The 20,154-nt window shown below is 39.2% G+C and overlaps 3 protein-coding genes and 2 long non-coding RNA genes across 5 annotated transcripts; 4 read left to right on the top strand and 1 right to left on the bottom strand.

Annotated features, from left to right (window-relative positions):
* Window positions 1-6,475: 6,475 nt before the first annotated feature.
* On the bottom strand, window positions 6,476-8,010 carry LOC133838083 (argininosuccinate synthase). Its single transcript, XM_062269043.1, has 3 exons — window positions 7,763-8,010; window positions 7,447-7,692; window positions 6,476-7,380 (listed from the first exon to the last, which is right to left on the bottom strand). The coding sequence occupies exons 1-3, from the start codon at window positions 7,931-7,933 to the stop codon at window positions 6,547-6,549; spliced, it is 1,251 nt and encodes a 416-aa protein (XP_062125027.1). The 5' UTR covers window positions 7,934-8,010; the 3' UTR covers window positions 6,476-6,546.
* Window positions 8,011-9,103: 1,093 nt separating this feature from the next.
* On the top strand, window positions 9,104-9,633 carry LOC133838779 (uncharacterized). The gene is made up of 3 exons (XR_009893995.1): window positions 9,104-9,261; window positions 9,318-9,521; window positions 9,577-9,633. It is a non-coding gene; the product is annotated as an uncharacterized LOC133838779 (long non-coding RNA).
* A 579-nt stretch (window positions 9,634-10,212) lies between these two features.
* On the top strand, window positions 10,213-11,150 carry LOC133837865 (terminal uridylyltransferase Tailor-like). Its single transcript, XM_062268768.1, has 4 exons — window positions 10,213-10,347; window positions 10,414-10,578; window positions 10,657-10,855; window positions 10,910-11,150. The coding sequence occupies exons 1-4, from the start codon at window positions 10,257-10,259 to the stop codon at window positions 11,043-11,045; spliced, it is 591 nt and encodes a 196-aa protein (XP_062124752.1). The 5' UTR covers window positions 10,213-10,256; the 3' UTR covers window positions 11,046-11,150.
* A 222-nt stretch (window positions 11,151-11,372) lies between these two features.
* On the top strand, window positions 11,373-12,116 carry LOC133838009 (uncharacterized). Its single transcript, XR_009893895.1, has 2 exons — window positions 11,373-11,550; window positions 11,615-12,116. It is a non-coding gene; the product is annotated as an uncharacterized LOC133838009 (long non-coding RNA).
* A 5,956-nt stretch (window positions 12,117-18,072) lies between these two features.
* On the top strand, window positions 18,073-20,149 carry LOC133836525 (circadian clock-controlled protein daywake). Its single transcript, XM_062267063.1, has 4 exons — window positions 18,073-18,304; window positions 19,203-19,451; window positions 19,509-19,806; window positions 19,873-20,149. The coding sequence occupies exons 2-4, from the start codon at window positions 19,235-19,237 to the stop codon at window positions 20,147-20,149; spliced, it is 792 nt and encodes a 263-aa protein (XP_062123047.1). The 5' UTR covers window positions 18,073-18,304; window positions 19,203-19,234.
* The last annotated feature ends 5 nt before the right edge of the window (window positions 20,150-20,154 follow it).

Here is a 20,154-nt window from a genome sequence, read left to right as displayed (position 1 = left end):
GCAGCTGCAAGATGTGCCAACGAAAAGGCAACATCTAAGTATATTTTACTGTCTGCTCTGTCGGTCCATCCGTCCGTCCGCTCTGTGTATATTGTCTTGTTTTATGCTTATCCTGACTGCCCTCATACGGCGACGACCGTTCCGATGTCCTTCTTTCTTCTTCTCCAATGTACACAAAACAATTTCCTAACACATTCTCGCAATTGGCTTTTGTGCAATTTACGGTCATCTCGTGCTTAAAAATAATTTCATGCTTGCAACTACACCAATTTAAAAACGTTGAGAGTCCGTTTGCCACTAGATACTTGTGAGATACTTATAATACTAAAGCTTCATTTTTGTTGTGATAGCACATAATAAATCTTGTCGAAGTTTCAACAAAATGTGTTGTAAAACTGAGTAGTGAATTCAATTAAGAGACTCTAGATTTGCAGACTTGTAATATAACATATATTGTCACTATATGATATATGCACTATTCGCGACAACAAGCATCAAGATTTCAATCAAACCAAAAAAGAATCAGTAGCAAATATTGATTGCCAAAGCCATCATGTATTCGCCCCCTGAACCAGTAAAGTCAACAAAAGGATGGATATAGAATGTCAAATTCAATGACATAAAGGAACTGGCAAATTTTTTAAATATTTCGAAAACAAAAAAATGCAAAACATGAAAAGACCGAATAAGGGTGAAAAAAGTGAAAATTGAAGCAAAACAAATGAAATACTGGCCAAATCGGAGTAAATGCAGTCACAAAATGCGAATGTGGAGCACAACGCAAAGTGCTATCGGCGCACATTCTCGATGTAGCTTTTGTAAAAATGCTGAAATTTTTGGTGTGCTTCCCAAATGTCACTACATCCGGCATGCCAAATGCCACACGCTCCATGCCACATGCCACTTGGCAAGGATTCGGGCTTACGCACACAGGCAAATGGAGTAACGCAAAAGCTGGTGTGATTCCGCATCTCTAGCTCTATTGCCAGCCAACGCATCGGATGTTAATCGGAACATGAACTGAGTACAAGGACGCGAAAGAGAAATACTAAATACTAGATACCAAATGCGAGATACATACTGTGAGCTGAATCTCGAAATAAAAGAAGACAAAAACAAGTAAAAAAAAGGGCAGTCAAGTGTGCTCGACTGTTAGATACCCGCTCCCCATTTCGAATAAAAACAAAACAGTGCAGTATACCGCAAACTTATTAAAAATGTACCAAGAGTCAATGTTTGGTATATTGATATAACACTACAATTTGAAACAAAATTGATCTGCTTGCCAAGATATCAATTACTGTCGGAAAATTATATCTTTTTCTCTTATAGTCTCTGAGATCTACATAGGTGTTCATGCAAACGGTTGGACAAACAGACAGACGGGCATGGCTATATCCTCTCGGCTGTTGACGCCTTTGAAGAAAGTATGTACTTTATATGGTCGGAGATGTCTGCAGACACAAAGTTATAATACCCTTTTACACTATGGGTAGCGGGTATAAACATAGAAAACAAAAAAAAAAAAGAAGGAAAGCAGAGCGCGGCAATTATAAAGGAAAATTGCAAGATGCGCTCGTATTTCATTTCATAACTGAAAATGCTTTCTAAATAATTATTATTTGACAAGCATTTTAAGAATTCAGCAAGTTAAGACCGTAATTAGAACATCTTTTGCCAGACAACAGCTAACATCCTACAGACAAGGGACAGTAAAGCAAAAGAAACGTGGACCGTCGATTGCTGCCGTTTGCCCAACCGACGTGAATCTAGGAGCCACTTATGGAAAACTCCTCCCTTTCGTCCATGTCCTCCCTTTATTCTCCTTGCCACTGTCTTGCTTCGTCGTTAGCTTTTGCCCATTGGTAACAATGCTGGAAAACAAAGACCATTTCGAATCAGTTGCAGTTGCAATTATAATTTCAATTTTACGATTTTTGAAGCACAACCCACAGCCACATAGCTAGACCTTGCCTTCCCTATTGCCTGCGCTGTTTATGTGAGCTGAGTGCCATGAAGTGCTTAGTTTTAATTCCGGTTGCACAAAACAAAGGAGGAAAACATACGGAGTTGCAACTGCTCAGAACGGCATGCCCATCCTGAATGGCAACCGCATTGTTGAGTCATTTTCTCAAGTTTCCATTTGTATTCCCATTTTTCCAGCTTTAACTTAATTAGTGAAGAGCACTAAGGAGACTTTCGTTGCCACCACTTTATTGGCTCAATGTAATAACGTGCAATCAATGTTTCCCAATATTCAGCATTTATTATTATCAGTTTCTTTTGCATAAATTATAATTTATTTCCGATATTTTCTGATCTATTGAACAATGTAGTAATTGTTTCGGTTTGAAATTTGCTGTCGGCTCACTCAAAAAGCTCTATCAAACTTTTCGATTACTTATAAAGTTGCTATGCACGTAGTTATTCTTGTAGGGGCACAGAGACGTACTGACCGACAAAAAGAGAGATAGAAATAGATAGAGAGAGAAGGAGAGAGACCCGCTCGGCGGATGTGGTTCATGTCCACTCACCAAGTTTACCAATAAAATTAAAAGTTTGGCTGCATGCGCAGATTTTGCTTTTTATTGAAAGTAGAAAATGCGATAATATTGTGAAGGCAAACGGGCGCGACACGCTCAGAACGTGCAGCATGCGGCAAAGTTTTGATTGCCAATAAGGAATTACAGGTGATAATACAGCATAATCTGCCACGTTCCACAGTAGCCGCCGCAATAGCGATAGCAACAGCCACCACGAGAACACAGCAACAACAACTAGCATTCTTTGCAGAGCAGCTAGAAAATTGTACCGTATTGCATTTTATTTACTTTATTTTTGATGTATTTATTTTTAAAATGTTTCAAATGCTCATGGTAACCAGTTAACTAGTTTACAGTTGGACTTTCATTTGGATAAATTTATATTGATTGCTCTTATTAATCCCTATCTATTCTTTATCCGGCAAATAATTAGTAGAAACAAATAATTATCTCTGAAACAGACATGAAAAATCATTGATGTTGCCAAACAACATCAGAGAAACATATTATGTTTATGCATTAACGTGTTAAACCTTTAAAGTGTATGCATCTTTGAACTCATAAGGAACTAAGAATGTGCTCTTAACGAACTTTAAGGAAAAGTTTCTAATAAAAAAGGTACAGGTATAAAAGGTATAAAGGCTTATATAAATAAAAGCATTTAACTTAAAGTTAAGCCACCAGAATGACCAATGCTCTAATGAATTTTTGAGGAATACGAAATTCCCACCAGGTGTCTTTTAAGTTGACAAATTAATTAAAATCGCTGGCGAAGACCGGACCGGACCGGACCAATCACTTGCAGCAAGTGAAACAGTTGGCAACTAACGTTAGTTGCAGCTGCGACCAGGTCAAAACTGCTGCCAAGCAGCGAGGGTAATAATTTTAAAAGCTATTTATAAAAATTAATTTGTAAGTTAGTGTTGGTGCACAGAAGAGATGGCGACGGGTCGTATGAGTGACCTGATTCACAGTTTGTCTGCAGTTAATTACAAAAAGGACAGCGACAACAACTAAGAAGTCAGCAGTAAACAAATTTAAATAATCAAACTTCTTCATGTCCCTCTTCCAACATCCTTTCCATTTTCTTTTTACTTAATTTGAGGGCAATGTCGTCTTTCGCTTAAGCGCCAAAAAACAAAAAACAAGAAAGTTATAGGCGAAAATGTAAACGAAACTATTTGAGAGCTGAGTTTCGGACTGTCAATGGTTCAAGAGTCTGTTTAAGGCACCACCAAATTATATTATATTTATGCGAAAACCAAGTTTAGCTCAGACATAATCTAATGTTGGCTTGCGTTTCATCATGCCACCGAAATCAAATAAGCCTCAGCCCTGTAGAGAAGCCATTCTGCAAGACTATACAAACAAAAGGGACAAGGCATGAGATGGAATATGACAAAAGAATAATTGTTTCTGCGTCTAGGAGACCATTTGCACCACCGTTGAAACGCGTCAATGGGGGCAAAACTGTGAATCCAAGCGAAAGCCAAAGCCAAAGCTAAAGCCAAACCCAAATCCAAATAAACGACGGCTGGGGTCAGGCTGCCTACAGTTGGGTTAGTGATGCTGTCAACGCAGCATTGCGCTAGCAAAGCTAACAGAGTCTTGCTCCAGGTTCAACCCAGTTGCAGCTGCGTTTCTTCTTCCTCTTCCCCTTCGCATTTGTCTTCCTCTTCGCCACTTGTGCGCTCCCCTTGACGACCGGCAAGAGAGCAGCACGCGTTGCTATCAAAACAATGAAGAATAATTAAAATTCGCCCTCAAACAATTTGTAAGCGCGGCGGAAGTAGCTGCGAGACGATGGCAACCAACTGCCATGAAGCAGCTCTTCGGCACTCCGCTGGGGCTCTCACAGCAACAGCAGCAACAGCAGCAGCAGCTGGGCGTGGACGTGTGAGGGTGGAGTGTAAATCTAGGTTGGAGTTGCATGCCACACCACATGCTCATAAATAAATTTATGTTTGCCGAAGTATTGGGCGTTATTTTCTCGCTCTCTACCTCTGCAGCTCCTGCTGGGCATATATTTGTTTGCTTGCTGCCAAGTCTGTCATCCTTGGCCGAAGCGTGTGCTGCAAATAAAACTCGGTTCTTTCCAATTATGAGAAATTCTTTTCCATTCCATCGTACACAACACACAAACACGCACACACACACACAGTAGATAACTCATTCGTCATTAAGAGTGTTGTGATAGGTCTTGTTGCCATTTCAATTGCACTCTTCCCAACATTCTGCATTTGATTGATGAAATAAGCAAATCACAATTGCGTTGCATTTAAGCATGTTTTTATTTTTCTATTTCTGCAAGTTGTTCTGTTGTTGAAGTTGCTACAATAAATTTTCTTTCGCTCAAAACCAGATTTATGCAGCCACTTTGTTGCCTTCTCCAAAGCGATGTTCGCTAATTATGCATTATACTTTAACAAAGTTAACCAATGATTCAATTTAGCAAATTCAATAAAAGTTAAGCGCATATACAAAAGGCTGTGAAGGCAATGGGAAAAAATCTAGAAAGCTGCAAAAGTTGCACTTCCGCCACGAGGAGGCACAGACATACTCATAGAATGAGAGCGGCAAGCATTTCGGGCAAAGGCTGACGACATCCTTTGAAACTGGCAAATAATCCCGCAAAACCGGGCGCTTAACTTTTTCAACATTTATGCGGGGCCAGGCAGCTTGCCTTCGCTTTTGCGTTCGCTTCCTCCCTACATATGTATCAGAAGCCTTTTATATTTCTTTTTTATAGTATGCTTTTCCTCTCGAATTTTTTTGCACAATGTTTCGCCGTTTAACACAAAGTTAAAATGTCAACGATGTCTGATCGTGTTCCATCGTTGGCCAAAAACCGAAGCCAACAACATCAACGACATCGACAACAACGACAACACCAACAACAAAAGGAAAAACAAGAAATTCATGACGTTGTCATGAAACTGATGGATAGATGTCTGGGTCCAGTGACCAAACACTGAGTATTAGAGGCCCGACTGTCTCTATGAGTATGCACCCACACAATATTCGTGTTTACAACACTGAAACACTTTGAATACAAAACCCTACAACGCCCTTTGAGCGAGCTAATTCAACTAGTTTTGAAAGCTCATCAGAGTAGAGAATACAAACAAAGTACAGCACTGTGAATGGTATCGCAATGGCCAAAGCTAAACGGTATCCGCTTTAAGTTTAATTTAGATCCTCAGCATTGCAGAATCTTTTTAAAGCTCTGATTTATTGCTCGCTCTTATTTACATTTATTTCAGTACTTTTTGCCTGGTCATCTCCAGAGGGAATTGAAACTTCGCTGTGAGCACTTGACTCAATATTTGGTGTATTTCCTTGGGCTTATGCGAGTACAATATCCATCTAACTCACAAAAATCTTATTTGTATATAACAAATACATTCACATCACCACCAACAACATGCGAACAGTTGAATGTGATTCTCGAGTTTCGATTCGTTTGGCTTTATTTGTCGTAATAATATTAGTGTTAGCATTTATTTGCTGGTGCAAATAAGCGAAATGCTCCCCCAAAGCAAAATCTATTGTTTTACTTCAGCAATCTGAGCTTCTAACTCGTTGTTCTACTGCTGCTCCGCATCCTCCCCCACTTCTTATTATTCCGTTGGTTTTTCTTTTTTCGTTTTGCGCAACTACGGAAATATGATTAATGCAGTTGGGAAATCGAGCCATGGTAATTTGCTGCTTTATTGGCATATGCGCATACACATTTGTATACGAGGATGTATGTTTAATACGAATTGGATTCTCTCAAGTGATTTTTATTTCTACCAAAAAAATACATCGAATCGTATAAATTCACCCGTGATTATTTCATTGTGGGAGCCTCTGAAAATGAAATTCGCAATAATCTTCAAGAGAATTATGATTGCTCGTGTGTCTTCATAGTGGGTATTCAATTGAGTTGTGAGTGAAAATAGAATAGAAAATAGAGGTAGCATAACTGAATAATGCATTTATTAAGTAATTTAATTACCAGCTACTTGTCCGTGGGGTAGGCTCCGAAGGCACGCACGTGCTCGCGGATGCGCACTGCATTGATGGCTATGAATCCTCCAGCATCCTGTGGCACATAGCCACCATGTTCATCCATGGAGACCAGTTGCTTGTTGTAGAGCGCACCCGCTGAATCGTTGGCTTTGCGAGCAATGGCACGACAGTATCCGGGCGATAACTCAACGGTCACCTGACCAGTGACCTGCTCCTCGGCCAACTCAATGCAGCGTCGCACGTAGAGCGCCTCTGGACTGAACCAGAAGCCATTGTACACATAGTCAGACATGCGATCGCGTAATAGTTGCTTTGTGCGCAGTACTTCACGATCTAGAGAAAATACCTCCAGGTCTTGATGCGCGGCGTAGAGAATTGTGCCACCGGGAGTCTCGTAGACACCGCGAGATTTCAGTCCTACATATCGATTCTCGACAATATCAATCCTTCCAATGCCATATTTTCCGCCCAGCTCATTTAGAAATGTGAGCATATCCAGTGGAGTATTGTACTCTCGCCCACTTGCCACATCCTTGACGGTCGTTGGCAGACCGTGTTCAAAATGGATGCACACGAGAGTGGAAGTCTGTGGCGCTTGGGTGAGCGGATGCAGTGTTAGCTCGTATAGACTGCTAGGAGCGACAGTGTTGGGATCTTCTAGTACACCCGACTCGTAGCTTATGTGCAGTATGTTGGCGTCAGTGCTCCAGGGTGTGGATGGCTTCGCTGTCACCTCAATGTCATGAGCTTTTGCATAGGTAATAAGATCCAGACGACCTTGAAAGCGTCGACAAAATTCCAAATCGCGCCAAGGTGCAATAATCTACAAGTCACATAAACTTCTGGTCAAAGGAACTTCAGGCAAGAGGCAACGAAGCAAATTACTTACCTTGAGATCTGGCTGCAGCGCATAAGCAGAGAGCTCAAAGCGCACTTGATCGTTGCCCTTGCCAGTTGCGCCATGCGCCAAGTACTTTGCTCCGTGCTCTCTTGCGGCTTCCACTAGGGCAACACTGATGCACGGTCGGGCTAAGGAGGTGCCAAGCAGATAACGTTCTTCGTAGATAAGACCCATTTGGATCGCCGGCCAAATATAGTGCTGGACAAAACTTTGTTTGACATCGGCAACAACTACCTGCAACATTGTAGCATTATCAGCATTTGACACACGCAAAAAGTTAATTGTGTTTGTGAGCTGCTCTTACTTGTTTGGCACCTATCTTGAGCGCCTTTTGACGGGCTGCCTCAAAATCCTCCTTTTGCCCAACATCAGCCATCACGCATATGACCTCATACTGTTGCTCCAGCAGCCACTTGAGTATGCAGCTCGTGTCCAAGCCACCAGAATATGCCAAGACAACCTTCTCAACTACCATTTTAGCAAGTATCCGCCGCTTGTGTTGCTCACTCTACGCTGCGAATTAGAAAACTGAGAGCTAAACAGCTTATACAGTCTTTTGAGTCGTTTTCCTATCAGCTTAGCTTATCAGCTGCTGTTGCTGCAATGAAAGTCTCCTTCATGCTTGTTACGAAGCTCTCTTAGTCGCTGCTTTAGCTGATAAGCGAGCTTGTTAGCAAACTATAAAGCTGTTTAGATTAGTATCAGTCTCGTTGGCGGTTTGTGCGTAGAACACTTTTTGAAATTATCAATGAAAACTAGTTAACTCATTTATTAGCTTATCAAGTTTTCTACTGTCAAATCAAACAATCCAAAGGCATCACTTAACGATAACATAACTGCCCAACTTGATACACGTGTGAGCAAAATAAAAATTATGGAAAGAATGCCGTTGAATCTGGTGTCACTTTTTTTTTACAGTCGGTTATTTGCATTTGAAAAATATTTTCATATCTGCACTACTATATGCATTATACACATATATATAGATATATATGTACATATATGTACATCTTGTTGCTCCTAATACATATTCTATACAACTAAATTTTTCTCCTAATTCTTCTTCAATTTCCAGATGTCATTTGTTTCTACATACATATGTACATACTTACATACATTCATACATTCAAACATACATGAATTTATACATGCATACATTCATGCATTCATACATACTTACATACACATATGTATGCACATGTATTCATTTACCAGTAAAGTGATCTTCGGGGAGAATAGGAATTTTTGATAATTTGCTAAAATTGTTTAGTTCGTTAAGAGTTTAGTTTACATTGCTCGCATTCATTTTTGTGTGTAATTACAGGGGGAAGTACACAATTATTAGCAGTGCAAAAGTGAAAATCCAACTAGTTTCTTTATTTTCAGTATTTTGTGTATAAAATTTTATTATTTTATTTAAAGTACACGATGCGAGATCTTATCGATTAATCGAAACTAAAAGCTAACAATGAGAATAATTAATATTTGACAAAAAAATCTATATGGTTTCATATAAAATATTTATTTATGTTGCTTTAATATAAATTTCACATTTCGATAATACATTTATTAAATAAGTTAACAGTTGCCAGAACCCCACAATGAATCGATATAGAGTTTCAAATAATTGACGAAATCATTAGCTAATTTTAGTCCCAATTCTTTATTAAATGGTATATTTTGAGTGTAAATTTATATAAAACTTATGGCCACACTGCTTGAAGTTTCGAGCATTGCGAGCTTAGAAGTTGATTAATTTGGACGTTTTTTCTTCACAATTTTTCCCATCAAAAATGGCAAGCTGTAAGTTTTTTTTTAAAGCATTATGATTTTTTTTACACGAATCTAAAATTCTATAGAATCTACTTCATTTTGGCCCAACCTAATGAATCTGGTTAATATTTCAAACCTCGTACAAAGTGATCCCAATAATGACCTACATGACTTGAAAGTTTTTCTAAAAAGCCAATTCCCTGGAAATGCGGTACAAGTGTTTCTTTTTGGATCACGCTTTTTAGGCGTGGGTAATGAGAGGTCAGATTTTGATGTTTGTGTTAAAATTGGTAAGATGTGAAACATTGATGTCATGTTCAAAATATTTACTCCATTACCATCAAGATAATGGTTTCATCGAGCAGAATATTACGCGCATAAAATATGCCATTAAATCAGATGAAATTAGTGCTGCGAAAACATCGGCACACTATCGTCGATACTATCGATGTTTTTATTTTTTAAAGAAAACATCGATGTTTTTTTGCGCTATCGATGTTTTGTTTGAATGGATTACCATCACAAAATTTACTAAAAGCGCGCGAAGCAGGTTTGGGATTTTCAGCAAAGCTGGAATTATAATTTCAAATAAAAGGGCATCCCTTAAGCCCTCAAATGTGGATAAAATAGTGTTTCTTAGCAAAAATCAATGGATAATCGAATAATTATTATAACTATTAACATTTATTATAAGTCCAACGATCTCAACAGATCTCAAAGCAGAGCTTTTGGCCTTGAAGGCTGTTATTATTATTTTGTTTATTTGTTATTTTTGATTTGCTTACTATTCGTTGAATTAAATTTATTATTTGTTTTGGTTTAGAAAAAAAACTCGCTTTTATTTAAGATTTTAAACTTGTATATCAAATAATTACAAAAAAATTGTTCTAAACATCGATACTATCGATGTTTTTTTTTTTTTTAAAACATCGGAAACCTCGATGGTGCCAAACCTCGATGTTTTTGCAGCACTAGATGAAATGCTAGATGCTAAATGCCATGATATTCGGGCTGTGAGTGTTCCGATGAACTTACAATACGATATAAATTGTAGCGGCGATCTTGCTTATTGTAAGAATAAACTGGTGAAGTATATATTTGACTTGCAACCCATAGGTAAACTAACTTAAAAGTCACTACACTTAAATATTAAAATGATCCCGTATTTCAAACTTTTGCCAGCTCGTTATATGGTTATTTATTTGAGAGATTGGACAAATAAACACAATCTAAGCGGAAGCTTCCGAAGCCACATAATTGTCAAAATGGTCATCTATTTCTTACAAGTAGCAAAATTTCTACCAGGAATTCAACATTTTCTCAAAAATCAATTAATCACAAGTAAAGGTGCGTAAAAACTAATTATATTATGATATATTTACACATACATTTATTTACATATAAATATAATTGTTTTACTTCTAGATTGTGATGTCGATTTCATTGAGTTGAAATTATCATCCTTTAATATGAGCAAAATCATAGTTAATGAGACCGAAACACGAAAAATATTAACCAAATTTTTTCAATACTACTCAAACTTTTCATTTTCGTATTACACAAATTGCCCTTATTTGGGATTTGAAGTATCGACCTCGTCGCTTTCTACAAAAATGCCCAAGAGGTAGCTATATAATTGATCTAAATTATAATTTTTAATCAACTTTTATATATTCAGTTTTACCAATCCATATTTTTACCGAGATGCCATTGTTGCTCAAGACATGTTTTACTTGAACTATAATAAAGCAAAACCTATGAAACCATGTTCTGTTGAGCACTTCAAGGCGGCGTGCCGAAAGAGTATTGTATAAAATCCAACATTTCACTTGAAAATTAATCTATTCTCATAATGTTACAAATTTAATTAATGAAGTAAATAACTGAAATAAAATATTTTGCTACCATTTGAAATTTAATTATAAAGTGTGTCAATCCGAAAGTCAGTGAATCGGTGAAATCCATTTTTACTGACATTGGCATTGAACTAGTATCTCTTTGCACGCTTGGGTTGGGCGTTCATAAATTTTATACTTCACTGCATGCATAATTGTCAATCAATTGACTAAGCACTTTTTCATTAATTGTAGTTTATCAATTATATATTTACATAGATTAGCATTCAATTAAGGATATATTGACTACAATTTGAGTATAAAAGCGTATCAATGCCAATAGGAAAAACAGAAGAAGATTTTCTGGCACTAGAAACGCAATGAAAATGCGCAACCAACACTTGACTCGACATGGACTCGGTAATGCCCGATCGTTGCTCGGACTCATTATAATTTTTGTCATTTGGCAACAGTGTCATGCTATGTGAGTACACATTATATAATAATCAGCTAAGAATCGATGCTACAACATTTACAACTATCTATAGGACTACTTCAAACACCCCATGTAAAAGGCAACATACACAAAAGGACTGCGCAATTATCAAGGCTATTTCTCAGGGAGTGGGCGATTATTGTAATAACGACAATTTTAAATGTGACACAAGATTAACATGCACTTACTCAAAGTGCTGGGGTTGTATCGACGATATATGTTACCCGGACTGTGGCCGTGTTAAAAGATTGCCTCCCAACCGTCTACCAAGTTGGTTTCAACGTACGCCGCTTGAAAACTTTGCACAAAAATATATAGAGCCCAATTATGATGACGAATCTACTAAATACGCATCCATCGATTAAATACATACGTTTTACATGTATGCGCATATGTAATAAGTGTCTAATTATATTAATCTGAAAGTTATGGTATAGGCAAAAAAAAAAAAGAAATTGAACAAAAAAATAATAATGATGAGAATGCATGAATACTGCAAGCACAAATTCACCTTGTTTTAAATGGAAAACATAAATTTTTGATTTATTGAGCAATTAACCTATTCTTCTGAATTCTGAATTGGGGGATCCATCGAGTCAAAAAATTAAAAGATTTTATTCAGCGTATATTAATAATCACTTCTGTAGAAAAATATGAAAAAAATTATTTGAAAATGGCAAATGGCTTTTGTGCAAGCTTTTAATAAGAATTTGGTTGCTCGCGTTCATTTTTGTGTGTAATTACAGGGGAAATACAAAATTATTAGCAGTGCAAAAGTGAAAATCCCAACAACTAGTTTCAGACACTTTCCTTCAACTTAATTTCCAATTCGGCTACTTTTGTTCGCATTGTGCACAGTCCTTGATCTTTGCAGCATAGTTGTCTGTTAGCTTCTGCAACTCGCCTTTTAATCCTGATAGCTCAACCTTCAAGACATGATTAAAATTAGTATTGAACGAATTTATTAACATTGGAATGTATTAAGCTTTATTCGTACCTCTTTCTCCTGCAGCTTGTTTTCAAGGTACTTCAGATCGACTTATTTCACCTTAAAATCTGTTTGCAGCTGCTTGTTTTCCTGCTCAAGTTGCGCCAGTTTCATCGCAGTTACATACAATCGTTTAACGATGATGTACACTTGGCCCTCGCTTAACACGGGGGTTACGTTCCTCGAAATCCTCGTGTTAAGCGAAGGAGTGTTCGGCGAAACATGGATTCAGTACTAATTAAGGGATTACGTTCGCAAAATTCAAAATTGGCAGCAACAAATTTTTGTATTGTTCAAATTTGGTCTGGAGATCAATATCCGACCGTCGTCGCATGCAGACGTGTATTTATTGTGCTCCGGGAAAAATATTCAATAAGATCACATAAGTGCAGTGACTGGTTTAAAAAATCTACAATATCGCGAAAAGACGCTCTTTGCGATGAAATCGCTAATGTTTATATTGATTGATTAATTAATTAATATAAATCATAACAATTAAAACTCTAATTAATCAATCTCGATTACAATGAGTCAAAACGACATTCGTGCACAACGTCACCGTGAGCAAGACGAGAGACGGCTCTCACAACAACGAAACAACGCGTACTTCTCTTTTAAAGCGACCGAATATAATGCAAGCTCTGATCAAGTGCGGTCAATTACCCCCAACTCGACCGAATTCTTAAACGTAGAGAGTAATAGAGCGCGCTCATGCTCTCCCTCGCTACCATCGATGTCTCTGCAGCCTAAAAGCGCAGTAACCAGCACCGTAATTTCGCTGACAACGTCAACCGTAACAACAACAACAACCGCAACTGTATCGACAGCGCGTTTAACGACATCATCAGCTAGCAGCGCAAACATTACTACGTCTGTCGCTGCGCTGCCCGAAAAAAAGAACAAAAACAATGAACCTATTAAGCCGGCTGTGCAGACTGGAATGGATCGCTACATTCAAATTAAAAAGAAAGATGAGCCCTCTAAATTCTCAACACAAAATAACCCGTGGCAATGCTAGCCTAGCTGCAATAGAAACGGACATGAACTCGAACCGATTCAAAATCTTGGCAGACGCCTATGAGGTTGAGGCGGCCGAATCTACTGAAGTCGAGGAAAAGGAAGCCAAAGCCTCCGCCTATTTATATACGAGAAAAAAGTTCCAATGTTCTCGTCAACAAAATTATTGAGCTTATTGGCAAGGATAACTTCCACATAATACCCCTTGTAAAGGGCAACATTCACGAAACAAAAGTTCAAATGAAGTCTGAAGATAATTACAGAGTATTATCGAAATATCTTACCGATAATAAAAAGAACTTTTACACGTATCAGCTTAAAAGCAGCAAGGGTTTGCAAGTCGTACTCAAGGGTATAGAATCTGAAGTAACGCCTGCAGAGATAACAAAGGCACTACAAGAGAAGGGATTTAGCGCAAAGACAGTCTTCAATATCCTTAACAGGGATAGAAAGCCGCAGCCACTCTTTAAGGTTGAGCTCGAGCCAGACAATAAGCCCCTGAAGAAATACGAAGTGCACCCTATATACAATCTTCAGTTCCTGCTGCATCGCCGAATTACAGTTGAGGAACCGCACAAACGCAATGGTCCGGTACAATGTGCGAACTGCCAAGAATATGGTCATACAAGGTCATACTGTAAACTGCGCCCGGTGTGTGTAGTTTGTGGAGAGCTTCATGACTCCGCACACTGCCCAGCGAGCAAAGATGACTGCAACTCGAAAAGTGCGGCAACTGCGGTGGCAATCACACTGCTAACTATAGAGGTTGCCCAGTTTATAAGGATCTGAAAAGCCGCATTCATCAAAAGGAATTACCGCCCGCACCCAAAATAAAACGTTGAAAGTCTCCAGATCAAACCCTGAAGTCTTCTTCTCGACTGCAGCCAGATCCTCACTAGGACCTATTAACTCTGACAAAAGTGTGACATACGCAAGCGCTTTAAAATCAGGACCGGCTATCCCTGCCTCAAAGTTCATTTCTGCAATCAGCATACCAAGAACCGAACATGGCTCAGCAACATCAATCGCCGGAGCAGTCAAAAGCAACTTCGAAGCTATGATATGCAGCTTACAACAAAGCCTTACAGAATTTATGTCATTTATGCGCACAGCTATGCAAGATTTAATGCGAAACCAAAATCTATTGATTGAAATGCTGGTTTCACAACAATCCAAATAATGACTCCCCTACGGATCTCTACGTGGAACGCTAACGGCGTTTCACAGCATAAGTTGAGTTAGCTCAATTCCTACTCGACAATCAAATCGACGTAATGCTGCTTTCAGAAACACACCTTACAAACAAATACAATTTTCATCTTCGAGGATATACTTTCTGCGGAACAAATCATCCAGACGGTAAAGCACATGGTGGGACTGGAATTCTAATCAGAAGCCGTATTAAGCACTACTATCATAACAAATTTGCTAAAAACTACCTACAGGCCACATCTATAAATATAAAACTAAATACCGGCAACGAACTTACACTAGCCGCCGTATACTGCCCCCTCGCTTCACTATAGCTGAAGATGAGTTTATGCAGTTTTTCAACTCACTAGGAGACCACTTCATAGCAGCAGGAGACTACAATGCCAAGCACACACACTGGGGATCTCGTCTCGTGACTCCAAAAGGAAAGCAGCTCTACAATGCCATTATCAACGCCAAGAACAAGCTCGACTATGTTTCTCCTGGCACACCAACATACTGGCCGGCAGACCCAAAGAAACTGCCCGATTTAATAGACTTTGCGATTACCAAAAACATTCCAAAAATCTGATAAGCGCCGAATGCCTTTCGGATCTTTCATCTGACCACTCGCCTATACTGTTTATTCTACTCCGGCATCCAGGAACATTGGAACAATCACTAAAATTGACCTCACAGAAAACTAATTGGATTAAGTACAGAAAGTATATAAGCTCACACATTGAGCTAAGTCCCCATCTCAATAATGAAGCCGACGTAGACAGCTTTTTAATTCACTGGAGTCTGTACTTGTCTCTGCAGCCCAAGCTTCAACACCTCAAACCATAAATACACAAAGCAATCGAAAGAAGACAAATCTACAAATCGAGCAGGTCGTCCTCGAAAAGCGACGCTTACGTCGAGAGTGGCAATTCCACAGATCGCCATCTTCTAAGCAACGTTTAAGACATGCCTCACGTGAACTTACTAAAGCTCTACAGCAAGAAGAAGCATACGTCCAACGCCACTACATAAAGCAATTGTGTACTTCTGGTACGAAAAACTCACTATGGAGAGCTCACCCTACTCTGAGCTCACCGAAAGAAACCGTGATGCCTATAAGAAATCCCACAGGAGGCTGGGCGCGTAGCGATGCAGACAGAGCCAGCACGTTTGCCAACCACCTTAAAATGTATTCCAACCAAATCCTGCCACGAGTGCGTTTACTCTGCCGACTTTATCAAACGAGCCTCAGCTTCAACGTGAGCCAATCGAATTTCGCCCAAAAGAAATCGTTAGCATCATCAAAATCAACTGAATCCGAAAAAATCCCCGGGATGCGACCTCATAACTCCCAAAATGATCATCGAGCTCCCATATTGCGCCGTTCGAACGCGTTCGAAAAACGAGAGTACTGTACCGCCATATTTTTAGATGTCTCTCAAGCATTTGAAAGAGTCTGGCTAGAAGGTCTAATGTACAAGATCAAGACAATGCTCCCCAGCAACACCCATAAGCTTTTAGAGTCTTACCTTTACGACAGAAAATTTGTTGTGAGATGCAACTCTGCTATATCTGATGTTTTCACTGTTGGAGCTGGAGTTCCCCAAGGTAGTGTGCTAGGGCCAACACTATACGTCCTCTACACAGCAGACATCCCGACAAGCACACGAATAACAACATCTACGTTTGCTGATGATACAGTTATTCTTAGCCGCTCAAAATGCCCGAGGCAATCAACTGCGCAGCTAGCTCTTCATATGGTCGATGTTGAAAAATGGCTATCAGATTGGCGAATTAGAGTGAACGAACAAAAATGCAAGCACGTTACATTCACCCTGAACAGACAAAACTGCCCGCCGCTAACGTTAAACAACACTCTACTCCCGCAAGCAAACGAAGTGACATATCTAGGAGTACACCTCGACAGAAGACTCACATGGCGCCGGCACATTGAAGCCAAAAGAACACACCTAAAGCTAAAAGCCAGCAGTCTTCATTGGCTTATCAACGCTCAAGCCTTGAATATAAAGTCCTGCTGTATAACTCGGTACTAAAACCTATATGGATGTACGGCTCCCAATTATGGGGGAGTGCCAGCAATAGTAATATTGACATAGTCCAGCGAGCTCAGTCGAAGATCTTGAGAACCATCACCGGGGCACCGTGGTACGTTCGCAACGAAAACATACAACGCGACTTAAACATCCTACCAGTCAAAGAAGTGATCGCAGAACAGAAGGAAAAGTACTTTACCAAGCTACTGTTGCACCCTAACCACCTGGCGAGAGGTCTAACAAGGTTGAGCAACCAATCACGTCTTCGTCGTAATGACTTACCTACCCAGCGACCGACCTGAGGGACGCGCAACCAGAATGCAGTTTTAACACACTGTTAGCTAAATTTTAATGTTAAGATTCGTAAACTTATTGTTAGTCTCAAAATCTAGAGAGATTCAATAAATAACAGCAAAGTCCTAAAAAAAAAAAATTTGATCTGTTTTTAGTAAAGTTTCATACATTTGTTCAAAATTAGCCAAAAGTTATTATGCATATGCCTTTAATAAATGCATAACATTCATGTTTTCAAAATTAAAAGCTGGTATTAAATTAAAAAAGTTACTTCATATAATTAATTAACAGGTTAAACTTTATAGAAACTTAAAAATGTTAAAAAGTAAGGAGATCATCAAATTGTAATGCATTTCGTTTACTATAAAGCACAAAGTTGGATATCACAAGACCGCCTAAAAATATGCTTTAATTTTGCAACTGAAAGAATAAGGTTTGTTATGTTCCACCACCAAGCCATAGATGGCGCCAATGAAAAAATACGCGCAGCTTCTCTGAATGTTTATCAATTTTAACCTTGTCTTAATATACCTCTTAATATTGAAATCGACAAACAGCCTTCTGTGAGTACTTGAACCAATTTATTAAGTCTGTGCAAATCAACCAACAATTGATAGTTGCGACAATAAATATTTTGAATTTGTAGCTTGTGTGTTACAGTTTAAGTTGCTAAGCACGCACAATAACTTGACATATTCCACGCCATGAACTTGACTGTGTACATAAGGAATGATGTTGCTTGCCTAATTAAATTCAGCTCATTTCATTTTTTTTTTAATATTGGGGGCTATTCCAAGTCCAATGCGCAATCGTGATTTATGCCTCTTTTTGGGGTTTGTCACAAAAGTCATAAGGAAATTGGGCAGCAGCAATTACAAATAAAAAGTGTGTATGTAAAATAAATGTACATAAGTACACGAGAAATACAGACTTAAAGCCGGGCTCAGTCGGCAGTCAGCAGTCAGCTGGCATTTTCATTCACTTTTTCGGCCGGTCGAAGCATTTGAAGTCAGTCGTCAGTTGCCGCTCGCATGATTCACACGTAGAAAAAATAAATCGCTTCGCGTATTCGGCACACCTAACTGTAAATCCGAGTGCTTGTGCTGCATACGAAGCACAGGAGGTTTTGTAGAACACCCAAATATCAGGAAGCTGTTTTTGGTTAACAAATGAAAACAAACAACACTTATCAAAAGTAAATATTTGTGTCAGTTGTGGGTGGTGACTCTCAAACTGTGGCTTGCCACATTCCGCACACACATACTCACATTGTTCAAAGCGCTGTTGCACTGCTTGCAAATCGAAAGAGAAATTACACAATGTGCAAGTGGCAACAACAACTATCTAACTTATAGTTGGTTTTGGTCAGTTACAGCTCAGCTCTTGCCAAAGTCGGCGCTAAGCTGCACAATTCACAGTAGTGTATTGTTGTTGTTTTTTTTGTTATTATTACTGCTTGTGTGTTGCACGCTTAACGAATGGTCATGTCTGCAAAGAGATTTTCCAAAAGTTGCAGCAAAAACACTTTAGTGTAGTGTATTTCCATCCCGCAAGTAGTTTGTGTCTTGGACAAGTCTTTTGTTTACTTATTAAAACTATACGCTCGAACGATCGTTAATGCCGCTTTTCTGTAATGACAAACTACAAAGAGCAACAATCAAAATAGCATTTTGAAGCTGTTTACAATAAAGGGGTCAAGTGCAGGCATTCATCAGAGATTACAACAGTTGATGGGATGTTCATTAAAATCTTACAGAGTGGGCACTCATGGCTTGTCCATGAGAAATGCGATAAGTCTGTTTCAGAGAAATAAAATAAACGTGCGGCAAAAACTAAAACAAGTTCGACTACCTAGACTGTGTACTGCTTGCAGCTGTATCCCAACAAGTAGATTCTTAGCAAGCAGTTCACGGTTTGGCAAAGCAGTTATATTCTTAACTGTTAAAACATTTCAATGACTCCGCAACTAACGATATACAATTAGCTATAATAAATGATATTTTGAATGCCAAGTATCTTTGTTCATCGCACATGCTAAATAACAAATATGTATTTAACACTTATCAATACAAATTTGAACTTGTATTTAACAGAGTCTTGTGTGTAGAAACGCTAAAATTGAATTATGTCGCAACAGTCGCTCACAAACTGTAACGGCTTCTGCTTAGTTGCTGTTATTCTGATTGCTTGCGGTGTCGCGCAAGCGTCCAACCACCAAATCGATGTCGATGAAGATCTCAAACACTTGATCGGTCGCTGCCACCGTGATCAAGCCAGTGACGGTGATTACAACGATTGCATGAAACAGGTATTCAACGATTTGCGCGCTTATTTCACCACAGGTGAGTCTCTCATCAAGAGCTTAGCGGAGTAATGGCAACAAATGTGATCTTTTTCAGGGGTGCCTGGTTACAACATTAAACCCTTTGATCCCCATCATGCGTCGTTCGTTGAACTGCGCCGCGGTGATCCACATGGCCCGGGCAGTTTTAAACTGATTTTACGTAACGTGTCCGAATATGGCTGGTCGCGATCCGAGGTGACAAAGTTTCACAGCGACGTAGAAGATCAGCGCATCGTCTATGCTCAATACTTCCCAGAGAAGAGCCTCGAGGGCGAGTACGAATTCGTTGCGAAGATGTTGGGCGCTGAAATGAAACGTATTGGCCACTGGAACCTCACGCTATATGATTACAGGTGATGACTACTATTCAATTGTATTGTGATCAACGAGATTTTAAATTGTGATTTCTTGGCTCTTAGTCAAACGACAAGCGTGCGACGTGTTGGCGCTCCTGGATCACTGCTTAAGGTGCATGTGGAGGTAGATCGCATTGGCGGCATGGAACTACATATAGGTAATCTGCTGCAGGGCCAGCCATTAAATCAACTGGCTGACGGAGTTATTAACAGCATGTGGCAGGTGGGTTTGCCTTTCGTTAGGCCAATGATCAATGAGCTGGTGAGCACGGCATTTACGGACATTTTCAACGAATCCTTTCGACACTTTCCGCTGGAAAAGTTTGTAAGCCAGACATGAGCTAG

This window comes from Drosophila sulfurigaster, chromosome 2R (genome assembly GCF_023558435.1).
Source record: "Drosophila sulfurigaster albostrigata strain 15112-1811.04 chromosome 2R, ASM2355843v2, whole genome shotgun sequence".
Taxonomy (NCBI): domain Eukaryota; kingdom Metazoa; phylum Arthropoda; class Insecta; order Diptera; family Drosophilidae; genus Drosophila; species Drosophila sulfurigaster.
This window is presented reverse-complemented; position numbering and strand designations above follow the sequence as displayed.

Excerpts from the sequence above, each read along its gene's own strand:
- LOC133838083 (XM_062269043.1), bottom strand. The coding sequence starts at position 7,933 with ATGGTAGTTGAGAAGGTTGTCTTGGCATATTCTGGTGGCTTGGACACG. Across the intron at positions 7,693-7,762 it reads TCAAGATAGGTGCCAAACAA|GTAGTTGTTGCCGATGTCAA; the intron begins GTAAGAGCAGCT and ends ACAATGTTGCAG. Across the intron at positions 7,381-7,446 it reads CGCTGCAGCCAGATCTCAAG|ATTATTGCACCTTGGCGCGA; the intron begins GTAAGTAATTTG and ends TGTGACTTGTAG.
- LOC133837865 (XM_062268768.1), top strand. The coding sequence starts at position 10,257 with ATGAACTTACAATACGATATAAATTGTAGCGGCGATCTTGCTTATTGT. Across the intron at positions 10,579-10,656 it reads TCAATTAATCACAAGTAAAG|ATTGTGATGTCGATTTCATT; the intron begins GTGCGTAAAAAC and ends TTTTACTTCTAG. Across the intron at positions 10,856-10,909 it reads TCTACAAAAATGCCCAAGAG|TTTTACCAATCCATATTTTT; the intron begins GTAGCTATATAA and ends TTATATATTCAG.
- LOC133836525 (XM_062267063.1), top strand. The coding sequence starts at position 19,235 with ATGTCGCAACAGTCGCTCACAAACTGTAACGGCTTCTGCTTAGTTGCT. Across the intron at positions 19,452-19,508 it reads GCGCGCTTATTTCACCACAG|GGGTGCCTGGTTACAACATT; the intron begins GTGAGTCTCTCA and ends GATCTTTTTCAG. Across the intron at positions 19,807-19,872 it reads CTCACGCTATATGATTACAG|TCAAACGACAAGCGTGCGAC; the intron begins GTGATGACTACT and ends CTTGGCTCTTAG.